This window comes from Streptopelia decaocto, assembly GCF_964273445.1.
Source record: "Streptopelia decaocto genome assembly, chromosome: 6".
Taxonomy (NCBI): domain Eukaryota; kingdom Metazoa; phylum Chordata; class Aves; order Columbiformes; family Columbidae; genus Streptopelia; species Streptopelia decaocto.
Genome location: NC_138660.1, coordinates 6,841,257 through 6,853,909, shown reverse-complemented (window position 1 = coordinate 6,853,909; position 12,653 = coordinate 6,841,257). Strand labels below are relative to the sequence as shown.

The window sequence follows — 12,653 nt, the reverse complement described above, 5'->3', positions numbered from 1 at the left end:
GCCACCAAATCTGTAAAGCACACAGAGGCCTGTTTACCATCATTACGCCTCCAGGGAAACATGTTCCCAAGACTTTCCAAATTTAAGTAATTAAAGAAAATTTGAATCTCCATTCATTTTTAAAAACCATTAAACCCAAAACCAATCCAAAAGCAGCTGCAAATGTATTATTTTGTAACTCAGTTTTCCAGTCAATCCTTTCCCCAAACCTATTTGCAGCGCTGGTTAACAGCAGTGCCCATCTGGACAGGGAGGAGTCTGAGCTGCCGGGCAGAGGTGAGAGCTTTTACTGCCGTAAGTGAGAAAAGCCTTCTCAAAAGCAACACAAGCAGGAAAAACCAGGCCCAGCCCTCAAAATTCTGAGGTATTTTTAAGCCAAGTCCAAAAATAAGTATTGTAAGTTAAATGTTACAGGCAAACTGTTCAGACACTACAAATAATTTTCAATTCAATTTTTTAAAAATCCCTTTGTTCTAAACAATAGACATGATTTGCTCAGGTTTAGATACCCAGCTGAACATGCACTTGGGTCTACCTTTCAAAGTTCACTGCAGCTCAAGACTTTTCACAGTCAGTTAGCCAGCCCTGACAGTTTTTCAGCAGGACAAAGGGAGACACGTCTCCTCCCCAGGTACAGGAGAGGACATCACAGATCTCAGCTGAGAGATCTGCTGGGTCGGTGCCACCTCCAGCCCCGCTGCCACATGTCAACCTCTGCTGCCCACCTGCAGGTACAATTAAAGACAACAGGGATCAACTTTTGTGCCTCCAGGCGGGATTGCCTAACCCCAAATCACCCCATGACCCACTCATCCACCATCAATAATGATTTGCAGCAGGTGCCTGGAGGAATGTCCACAAGCTACCAGAGAAGAAGACCTGGAGATCTCTGCTGTTGCATTCTTCTGCACAGTATGGGGAGACCCCTCATTTTTTCCAGAGGCAGAAAAAGGCAGGTGTAAAACGCCCAAAGCAGCCTAAACTAGCTAGCTGCGTCCTTTCCTGCAGCATCACTGAATATTAAAAGACAGTAACAACCCTAGAAATTAAAGCAGTCAAGGTCATTTTCAAGAGATGAGAGTCATGACAAAATACAGCTATTACAGGCTTTCATCATCAAGTTTTGTAGTGATTTTAGGTACATAATAAGGAAAACTGAAAAGCTGTGAAGAGGCGATGGCCAGAAATCTGACCTTCCTGAGGCATGCTGAATCAAATTCTCTCTTTTGAGCTTTGCTCATCAGTATTTTTCCAGTGAGCACAGCATTTACCCAGTAACAATATCTACAGCAGTTCATTGCTGTTCATTTTTTACAAGGAGCTTGTTTTCAATATTTCCCACAGGAGATGAGGAGGCCTGGGTTTTCTTTCTTTTATCTATCGTCTGCTGAAATTTTGCAGTGTTGAGCATAACTAGCATCTCTCAAGTTTCACTAGTTTACCTCCATCACACCAATACAGAGACCACAACGGAGAATGAGAAATCACTTTATTATTACAGATTGTAAAATAATTCATCCAAGCGCATCAGAGCTTCAGAAAGGCGGTGGGGGTGTTAGGAACTGGCTTTCATTAGATACTATAAGGCTCTGAAAGAGGCCAGAGCTAGGGAGGAGGGGCGGGGGGGGGAAACAACAAAGAAAAACCCCTAGGCACTAACAGAAAAGTTCCACTTGAACCAGGGTACAGCAGCAAGGAAAGACCTCAGCTACAACCACAGCACTGTTCTGGCCCAGGTTCAAGGTCTGGTTTGTGTATTATCCCTTATCTACATACAAGCACATTTTTCAGAGATAGTGTAGTGTGAACAAGTTAGGCATGGCCTAGGCTGAGCTTCTTGCAGTTCAGTCTACCACCAGATGTCCTGAGCTCATCTCTTCCTGAGGACTGTGGACCACCAGAGCAAGTGCCAGCTGCAGGCATCACATTGCCAAGCAAACCCAAGAGTAACCCCCAGATGAAGGGTTCACCATGAGCGTGGCCAGTCCCTCAAGCCAGGGACAGGCACTGTGCTGGGTAGCTGCCAGGGAGAGATTTCTTTGGGTTCCTGACTAGTTTGCTTGTTAACGTAATAAAAATGAAAATATGTGGGGCAAAGAGCACCTGTTAAAATCTAGGGAGCAAAGCCAGAGCAGTATTTCTCCCAAAGAGTAACAGGGTTAAACTAGGGAAGAAAACCAAACAAAAACCCACACACATTAGTTGGTACCTATTTTAAAAGACACAGTCAGAATCCAGCATCATCTCGGATGCACTGCTCATGCCTGCAGAGATGAAATCAGGCTCAGTGCTTCTCCCAGGGAGTGCAGGGATGAAGCATCATCGGAAGAACTCCCATACTGCTGATTTACATGCTCCAGACTGTGGTATACAGATAGCACCCAGCTGAGCAAATAACGGGTTATTTCAAGCACAGTATTCTCTATTTAGTAAAAGATACACACATAGAAGTATAGCGTATGGGAACTGACAGAGTGATTCTACTAGATATGGTGCATTTACATGGAGTCCTCCTGAGGCAGCTCCACAGAAGCTGTGAACACTTGGTGCACCGTGCAGCTGCTCCTGACCACGAGGTGTGTGTGCCTCATTCAGCCTGCTGCCGCGAGGCTTGGTGGAAAAAGAGGAGACTTTTGCAGCATGTGACCATGGACTTCAGAAAACTGGGTGAGTCCAGCTCGGATCTCCAGCTGTCTGACTGCCTTCCGCGTCTGGATGAAGATGCTGGGTGTAGATTTGTGGGTCAGGGCCGAGGTGCTTAAGGGGCTGTGCTTTCAAATCTGGTCTTGGCAACTGGCTAAACTGAGCACCCATTCTCACAATCCTGCACCAAACAACATTTCTGGGCTGTTTCCAACCTGCAGGAGAGACAGCAAGGGGCTTCTGCTTCTTTTCTCCCTGGTAAGAAGGTTTTAATCCCCTCCAAATCTTTCCTGAGCACTGATGCCATCCAAAAGCTTCCAGAGACAAACAAAATGAGAGATGCAAGATTCAGGTCCCTCCCACCTTTGCTACAGCTGCATCCACTGAACTGAGGTTTTCTGGACCAAACTAATGGTAATACCCAGACTCCATGACATGGCAGAGGTGAACACAGCATGGGCTTTTCTGGCTGAGCTTGCAGCTACGATTGCTCACGCTGGGGTTGCAGCCCTGCAATATGCCCTGAGCTTTCTTTAAAACCTGGTACATGTTTCCTGCAAGCAGCGTCTTCCCTGCTTGTGCCATATCACTATTAGCAGCATTAAGGGCGCACAGTCCCCAGGACATGAACACACTCTGCCAAGAATGAAGCTTCTTCTAAACTTGCTGAGATTTTTGATGTGTGAGGGAATCAGATCCTTTCTCTGCCAGGGTCACCCCAAAAGGTCCTGGGGTTTGTTTGCCCAAGTGCTTGGTGTGCTGCAGCTACAACCCCGGGGAAAGTGCTGGGCACCCCCCCACACCGAACAGCAGGCACAGAGTTGCCGCAGTCCCAGTTCATACGGGACAAGTATTCCCCACAGAGAACATGAAATACATTATTTATCTTTTTTTAGTGAGAGGAAGGTCTCAGACTGTCTGCTGCAAAAGACTGGTGACATTCTGGGTTGAGCCAGGTAAGACTCTTGGCTCCCTAAGGCACCTATTCTTACAAAAGCTGCTTCAGGCTTTAGTTGCACAAAGGCTTTTATCTGTGAACTGCTTGGGGGACTTTCAAAGTCCCTCCCTCAAACCCTCTGGAGAAGGCTGAATTTTACAAGAATATAAAATAATACAGAAACTCCCCAGAACTCTTCAGAAGCAGGAAACTGTAAACAGCAACATCCTGTATTTCAGTAAATAATTAAGATGCAAAATAGAAACACCAGTGAAGCAGATGTTAGGTGCAGATTCCTGTAATACGAATTTGCTTAAAGCTCCCAGTTGTTACCCTCACATCCAGCCTGCTAAATCTGATGTTTTGGATGATGTGCTTCTGATGTTTTGTCACAACAGCAATACTTCTATGGGAAAATCAAGTCTTCTGCAAAATACCATGCTGGCTGCATTTTTTAGCAAGTAGCAACTTCATGGCACACCAGCTACTGCTAAGCCCAAGGGCAGAGAGAATCCTCCTCTCAAAAATAAGAGCAGTTTCAAAAACCTTCCTCTGTGTCACAAAAGAGCTGCAAGACAGGGCAGATGAAGGACAAAGAATTAAGAACACATTATAGTCCTGGAAGACAAAACAAATGACCTGTTTATCAGAAACACTACAGGTGTGTAAGCTATGCTGAGTGCTCACAGGATCTTCACTTTTGCAGCTATGCCTGGTGCTAAAAAATTACAGGGTTGACTCCCTATAATTTTATCAATACATTGCCACACTTAATGTGATTTCTGATTTTTGCTTGTGATTATCTTAAAGCAGTTAATTCTGGAGTGCTATGAATAAAGAGTGTCCCATTCCATCGAAAACAGGAATGATGTTTCCAGCCTGTGTATTTTAAGAGGAAAGTTCGCAAATATGAATAAAAAACTAGGAAGACAGTGCGAAGGATTTTTATTGTTTGACATTACCATTTTTTGTATCCTGTATTTGAGCACTTAATGCCCATGTTAACTCTCAGAGCCAGCTGAACTACAATTTCACAGCTGTCACAGCCCTCTCAGCGACCCCATTGACAGCAAGCACAGCAATCCCACTGTTCTGCCCCTCCAGCTCTGGGTCTTACTTCTGAGTTTAGAGGCAGACGCTGCTGGCAATGTACAGCTGGGCAGCTGCTGCTTGCAGCATCCAGCTCACCAACATGCTGCAAGATTCTTTCCATGCATTTTTTCAGCACGCATTGACTTAGGTGTGTGCCAACATTAATAAACCAGACAGGCATTGAGCCTCCCAGGGCAAGGTTTTATAAGCAGAATTATTTTTATGTTGCAAAGAGCCTACTGAAGCCCCGATCACTTACTGCAGGGTTTCCCCCTTCTCACCCTTGGAGGTGGCTGCTCTCTTTATAGCTCCATGCACTAACCAAATTCCCCTTGCTTACATGCATCAGTACTTATCACATCAGGCCACCTGTGGCATTCAAACACCTTATTGAAGATGACAGCAGCAAAATCCTGTGGGGAGATGGCCTGCTACACAGTAATAAGTGATAATGAACAGGCACCAAAACCATCCAAATAAGCCCTAGGAACAGATTACATGAAGCTGCCTAAACAGATGGAAGAATATTATCTATATATTGTCAGAAGACTTAGTCAAACAGACTTCAGAAATCTGTTATAGCGAAACATTTTCCTTCTGATTATTTCAGTTTTGATCATAGGCTACAAAATTTTAAACTAAGCAGAAGTCAAAACTTGAATGGCAGGGTAACCCCTGGCTCCCACCACAATGCCCATGTTCCCACAAAGCTTTTCACATAGGCACAAAACTAGCTTAGAGCCACGTGCCAAATTAAAAGCCAAGTTTCCTTGATTTCTTCTTCATTCAAGACCCTCCTTCCTCCTCCATGCACTGGGACACATATGGACATTTTTTTTATAAGGTTTCAGTATTCTTTTGGCCACTTGTTGGATGTCAGAGAGTTTTTATTTTTCCCCAAAAATCAAAGCTGAGCCCTTCTGCTCTGTTTCAAGCCAGAAATCTTGTGTTTGTTGAGAGGAGCCATTGCAAGTTAGCTTGTAGGAGAAGGTACTAAACAAATTAGCAGGGGGTTATAACTTATAACATGTACCATGAACACCCTAAACATCTCTGAACATTTGAGCAATTGAGAACTTGCTTCTTTAATTTCTTCAGTATTTTTGGAAGATGAGCAAGATCCTATTAATTAGGTATTCTCTCCTCATAGTAAAAAGGACCACATGAAAGACTTCATATATTCTCCTTACAGTCTTTTGAGATCTAAGAAAAAAAGAGACTTTAATCCTTTAAGCAGCACTAAAAGGACCTCCAAGCACACAAATATTTTCTTTTAACACTCTTGAGGGGCTTATACCATTTTGAAGAGGAAAAGAGCAAAGTTCTGTCTTTGGCAATGACTGTGAAAGGGTTGAGACATCCTCAGCACAATGACGCCTCTCTGACATAGAGAAAAGAGGTCCAGCGGTGACAAAGTGGAGGAGGGCAGTGGGGAAGAGCAGATTCTGCAGGGGCTCTAGCAGCAAGAAAGAACTGAAAAGGGTTTAACATGCTGCTCTTGAGCCATGTTGTGCAAAGATCCTATCTTCTATTCCCATGTTCTGATGAGACTGCAGTGTGAGGAGACCAACTGAAGAACAGACCACAAAGACAAAATACCCGTCCCGTCCTCACCACCAGCAGTACATGTCCTTACCGAGGTGCTGGGGGGGAGCCAAGAGGTCCCATGCTGGCAGAGGAGCTGCCCTGCAAAGTCTTCCTGCACATCAGGCCACCCTGCACACTGTCCCCTTGCACATCTGGCTCCAGCTGGGGACCCTCTCCCATGGGATTTCTACCAGGGATGACAGCACAGTCATGAAGGTGGCCACCACCTCACAGGAGAGCTCACTGAGGCCCATTTATATATATATATATACACGTATATATGTATATGTATATATATAGCACCTCCCCCGCTCCCCTCTGCTTTTCTTTCCTGCATGGAGTGAATTCTGCTGCTCCAGAAGTCACTGGCTGCTCTGAGCACACCATGAGCTGCTCAGAACAGTTTCTGGCCCCTCTCTGAGTCTTTGGAAAGTACCTGCTGTATCACTGGCTGTTTCTGCAAATAGATCTATACCAAGTCATGTGGCTTTCCTTTCTTGGCCTCAGGTCTTTCTGCCAGCACAGCAAGCTTGGGCTCTCACCTCAAAGGTGAAGCCAGATGAGATTTGTCCACCCTGTCATAGCAGTTTAGTCATTCTTTAGCAAAGCACAGTATGAGGAAAGAGGAAAAAAAACCCATACAGTTGCCCAAAGGCAAGGATTCTGCAGAACCTGCATGTGGGATGAAACACTCCTGCAAGACATTACCCTATTGCAGGTTAAGCAGAGCTCTGTCACAACGTCACCCAGCTAATACTCAAGTGACAGGAGAGCTGCTTATGCCAGCACTGACTCACGACCACAAAGGGGCACAGGGCACTGCTGCCTGTGAGCAGGAGGGGTGGCCAGCATGTTTTGCCTCAATGTGCCCCCTTTCAACCCCAAAGGGAGGAAACCTGCTGTTTCATTACTGCCTATTAGTAACGATGAGCACTGGGTACAGTAAGTTTTTAACCTCTGTGCTGCATTGCAAGCATCAACATCAGCGAGACTCCTGATAATTGCAGTCCATTCAATAGCCCAGTTTGATACCAATGCAAGATCCCTTTGACCCCAGGAATTCCAGCTGACTGGAACTAGACCCTGCTCACCAAAATTCATCCCGATACAGCACCCAACAGATGATGCTCCCATGGTCCATGCCCTCCCCTCCCTTCAGTGCCCTGGTTTCTGACAGAACTTCCCTCATCCTCCTCTAAAAATGTATTTTTTTTTCTAGATACTTCCCCCACACACACTTAGTTTTTCTTTTTGGCACCACCCCCCGCCCAAAAACCAAGCACCATGTTTGTGAAAAAAGGTTTCCAGCACAGATGCTGCAGAGACCAGAGGATTTCAGGTTTGTTCCTTGAGACTCTGTTATTAGTGAGATCTGGCAGGCTGGGCCATATCATATTGAGAATACAAAGCCAGAAATGAAAGAGGAAAGAACAGCTTGTGTGAGAAGCCTTTCATTCAAAAGGGAGGAGTAAGCCACAGCGAACACCTTCAACACATCAGTGATGTGAAATCCTGAGGCCACCAATTAGCCTGGGTGCAGGGTGAGGGGCAAGGACCACAGTCCAGTGCACCAGCAGGTGCATTCCAACAACCCCAAAAAGAAGAGAGCTCCTGGGTGAAACACAGCCTAATGACCATTATTTCCAAGAACACAAGTAACATATCTGTAAACATCACTCCCCCAACCAGGCATTAGCTGAAAAAAAGGCGGCTTTGGAGAGGGAGACTAATTACATAGCTCTCAACAGCTGGACTTTGATCATAATTGCAGTGCCTTCTTCATCTTACATTAGCAGCTTTCAACTGCTGCTAGGTGGGCACTTCTTGGAAGGTGGAAATCCCATCCGTTGCAGATAGTTAGCTGATTTTATGACTCAGAGCTAACCTGGGGTTTCTGCAGGACAGGGTGATCTCCCATGGTAGCATCCAAACAAGTAATTCATAGAGGTCAACAACCTGGTGCTGCAACACAATGCTTCTACCCTTACAGCAGCACCAGTGCTCAGCCAGAGCACTGAGCTTGCTTTACCACCATTTTCAAGCATTTCATGCAAATCCCTTTATAAGGGAAGCAGAAGTAGAAAAACATTGAGGTTTTTGTTCAACTCCACTATTACTGAACTTCAGCCCCACAGCGACAAGTGGGGCTTGTGGAGGAGGATGCTGCTGTCCTGTGTCCCAGCAGAGTTGTCTGTACTTTTATGTGATGCGGGGGGTGCTTTTGTTTTAATGCCCATATTTACAAAGAGATGAATAGCCTAAATGAGAGAGCTGGGCTGTTGAGACAGAGGCTAAACAGCAGCACACAGCACTGGGAATCTAGGCACCCGGCTATTTTTTCTTATTTGTAACAATGAATTACTGTATTGTTTAGATATACCATAGCAGCAGCACATAGTTTGACTGCTGTGGAGTGACAGGCAGTAAGTATACAAGCATTACAGTGGCACATTATCTAATGCTCCTAAGTGTGATGTGTGTTCACCTCTTGACAGAGGAGATGTTTAAGCTGGCTCCCACGTTGTCTGCCTGCTGGACACCCCCGAAGTAGAGAGATTAATAGATGAAGCAACAGCAGAGGATAAATGGAAGCCACAAATCTTAGAGCTATCTGGGATTTATAACAGCTTACCCCTCCACACAGACCCACAGGGAAATCTATGTGACTCCCCACACCCATTTTAACAGGGTTTCAAACACTTCTTGCTGTTGTTATTTTGGCAGCGTGCTTCAGCTTAACGTTATCAGTTCGCTGCTTAGATTATTACTAGATGTAATTTTAAAGTTGCAAATAAGCATGTTGGTATTAGCTAAACAAAGCACTTTGACCACATCAAAGCAAAAGTGTTTCAAACTGTGTAAAATAAATGCAATTATGAAACTACTCAATTTTGTTAAATCAGTCAGACGAACGTCACCCAGCAGATAGTGAATATCCAATCAACGGAGCTTAAAGCTGAAAACCATCTATGTCTTCAGATTAAGAAAAGTATCACTGGGACCAACTTTCAGGTGATTTTGCCTGTGGCAGCGCACAGCCACTAATGATGGACAAATGCCACTCTCAGCTCATGTAAACAGACATGCATAACAGTCGAGATGTGTTATTATTCTAAGCTACGTCTTGACCAGGTTTTATGACTGAGGAGTGTCACAAACTTTATCTGTCTCAAGCTGTCTTGAGGCTTCCCACACCACGATGGTCACTTAAAAAGTCATCACGCTGCTAAGACACGTGGAGAGGAGCAGCATTTCCAGTGAAAGGTCTGACTTGATGGAAGATGCAGACTGGAAGGTGAGAAAGGCCTATTTAGAAAGATCTACAGAATACAGCCAAGGGAACATTTTTGTCTTCAGTTCCTGCTCCATCTGTTTTTGTTGGTGTTGTCTTTTTTGTTTTATTTTTCTGCCTGAGCCACAGCACCAGTTTTATGAACCTGTTCTTTGACATAGGATGGGATGTGACTGGCAGGAGTTCACAGTGGGGAACAGCTGGGAAGCTGTTGCAGAGCTCAGGTACACTTCCAAGTGTGTCTTTAGGGTTTCAAAATTTTTGTTTTGTTTTTAATTTTCTATTTGGGAATTTGCCTGGCTGTGCCTTCCAGACACTGAAATGTCCTTGTTTGCTAAAGACCCCACTGCTGCAGGCCTGAATCTACCTTCCCGGGTGGGCACTGGTCTCGTATTGCTCTTCTCCTGGACACATGCACATCTCCGCCGGGGTCAGCGGTGCTGGGTGGGTTTGCAGGAGATCAGAGTGTGGCTGCTTGTGCCCAGCCAGGCCTGGGGCTCGTGTTGTGGAAGGACTCACTGGGGAAACCAATACCCCGGGCTTCGTTCCACATTCCTCTGCCACAGCAGCGCGGCCAAGGACCGCGCACTATTTCCCAGCTCCCCTCCGCTGGCCCCAAACGCAGCCCCTCCTTGCTGCCAGGTCTCCACACTCCTCCCCAGGACTGTCACACAGTGGTGGCACTGAACACCCAGCAGATTAAGGAGAGAAAAGCACCCCACAAACATTGCAACATGTCATAATAGTGGGGGAAAAACGAAGAGATTGTGAAGCTGCCTGTAATGCCGAGGGCTCGGTGAGGGTGGCGAAGCCCTTTCTTGAACAAGAGCTATGTATGCAAGACAAGCAGCCTCCTCCAGCACCCTGCCGAGGATGCGGGGTTAACAGTTAACCCTTCTGGGAATCGAATGCTTTTGTGAGATGCCAGCCAGGGCTTTTCCAATACATAGCCAGGAACTAGCCTTAAAGTAGCTCGACAAGTGCGCTCAGAGGATTTCACCTCTCCAAACTTTATGACTGGAAAAATACCGTCTACATGTCATTTACATGCTTAAATATAGTATCTTCTATTGGGAGAAACAAACAAACTGACAATGTGATACTGTGATACCTCATGCGGACATGCTCTTTTATCTGTTGGAAAGTTATAAAACTCAGTGTAACAACAAAGCTAAAATAAGAGTGGTTGTCAGGCTCTGATGTTGGCTGTTAAACAGAATGAAATAATATTCTTGGAAAAGGGTGTCTCTTAGAAGGCAATCTTTTTCTTCTTTGAATCTTTTACATGATTTATTTATGCTTTAAATTCCAAAATCTCAGAGCTTAGTAGTTAAGCTCATTCTTTCCAGGAGCATTTTCATTTAAAGGAACAAATAAACACACTATAGAAAGCTAAAGCAATTCCTGCACTACCCAAAGCTACCAACAGAGCTTAAAGCACCCAAAGCACAGAGTAACCTTCTGCTCCAAAACACAGGGAAAAGATACTATCAGATTTCATGTTATTTATCATATTTTTTTTTCTCTAATGCCAAAGAGGAAAAGGGAGATATCTGAAACGGATGACTATAATTAACTAGTAACATGTTAGAAAGCCAAAAATAATAATAAGCTCCACTGAGCATGAAGAGAGCGGCACATTTTTTCCGCATGCAGCCCAGCTGCCGCCGGACGATAGCAGAAAAGTTAACAATTACACAAGACACTCAGATCAAACCTGTGATAGGAGAGAGTTACGTCACGCTCAGAGACTCACCGCTGGATGCAGGGATCAGGGTAGTACTGCAAGGTGGTGAAAGGTGCTGGTTCAAAATTCATTTCCTTCGAGCCCCTCTTTGGGTACAAACGGAAATAATATAAATAAATAGATATAAAGCCAGCAGGCTAAAAGCTATAAGGTCAAATGGTACACGAGGTACAACTTTAGAGATTTATTTTACACTTGCGAATGGGTGGGATCTCCCAGGGACTTGGCCAATGGGATTCATCAAGTGACCTGAGCATCACCACCAGTCCCTCCTCGCCAGCTGGGCATCTTCTGCACGGATATTTTCCCCTCCTCTCAACATCCTTAATAAACTTCGGTGTACGCCGGCCACACTTGTTGTTGGAAGCTCATCTGGGGCATCTCTGAACTTCTGATCTCACCGGTCATTGGTTGTCTTCCTGCCTGACTTCACAGTTTAATTTTGGCAGCTCTTGTGATTTTGCAAACTGCTGTGGCCACAGATCGTCCTAATCTCCAGATGGCCGGAGTTTCCTCTGCTGGGTGCAGTGCCCGTGCTGAATTTCATCACACTTTAAGAGCTTTGCTTGTCAACTCTGTGGCCAGTACCTGCGTAAAGTTGCCCAGGGAAATTTTCGGTCTCTCTCACACCACAGTTCAAACAATCTGTTGTGGTCACAGTTTCAAAAGCTGAATGACAAAATACGGGGAAATTCCTCACTTAAAATTAACTCTGAACTTTCGCTCCTCTGCCTCCCCTTCCTGCTCTCCTGCCCCCAAGAAAACTATCAGATATAATTGTTAGTTTCCCTCTATATTTTTTGACCTTTTCTTCAAAAAGAATTGAGATGATATAGAAATCATCTGTTGGTTTTGTGTTCTGTAAATAATATATACATTTTCCACATGAAAAACAACAATATTTTCAAATATCTATAGGAGAAAAAAGTAAGAAAAGAACAGAAATCATATTTTTTTTAGGCCACTAAAGGCTAAAGAAACAAGAGTAAGATCCACCAAAACAAACTCCTGAAGATGAAAAAGCAGATTTGGTTTTCCTGAAGGAAAATAAAAGCCTGGAAGGAAGGCTTTAATTTAATTCCACTCCTTCCCCCCCCAACCTTTTTGTTTTTGACTCACAGAGAAAAATCATTCAGAAAAGCAACCTGTTTTGTCCCCCTGTTTCCCCCCCTCCATGGCTCATCCAAATAGTACAGGCTGTAAACCTATCCTGGTTTTGTGGTTTTGGAGAATGAGTGAAATATGAATCAGGAGCTAAATTAAAATGGATTCCAGCAGGAAAAAAATAGCGTCCACGTATCTATGTACCAGCGGGATTGCGTCTTCAAACAGACATATATGTTTGTGTGTATGGA

The 12,653-nt window shown here is 44.7% G+C and overlaps 1 protein-coding gene across 3 annotated transcripts in view; it reads right to left on the bottom strand.

Moving 5' to 3' along the window:
• The window catches only part of TP63 (tumor protein p63), a 106,379-nt gene extending 94,659 nt beyond the window's left edge, over positions 1-11,720 (bottom strand). For all 3 annotated transcript variants that reach the window (XM_082055239.1, XM_082055240.1, XM_082055242.1), the window contains exon 1: positions 11,308-11,720. In XM_082055239.1, coding sequence (XP_081911365.1) covers positions 11,308-11,369 — 62 coding nt within the window. In that variant the 5' untranslated portion in view covers positions 11,370-11,720. The remainder of the gene's footprint in view (positions 1-11,307) is intronic.
• Positions 11,721-12,653: the final 933 nt, after the last annotated feature.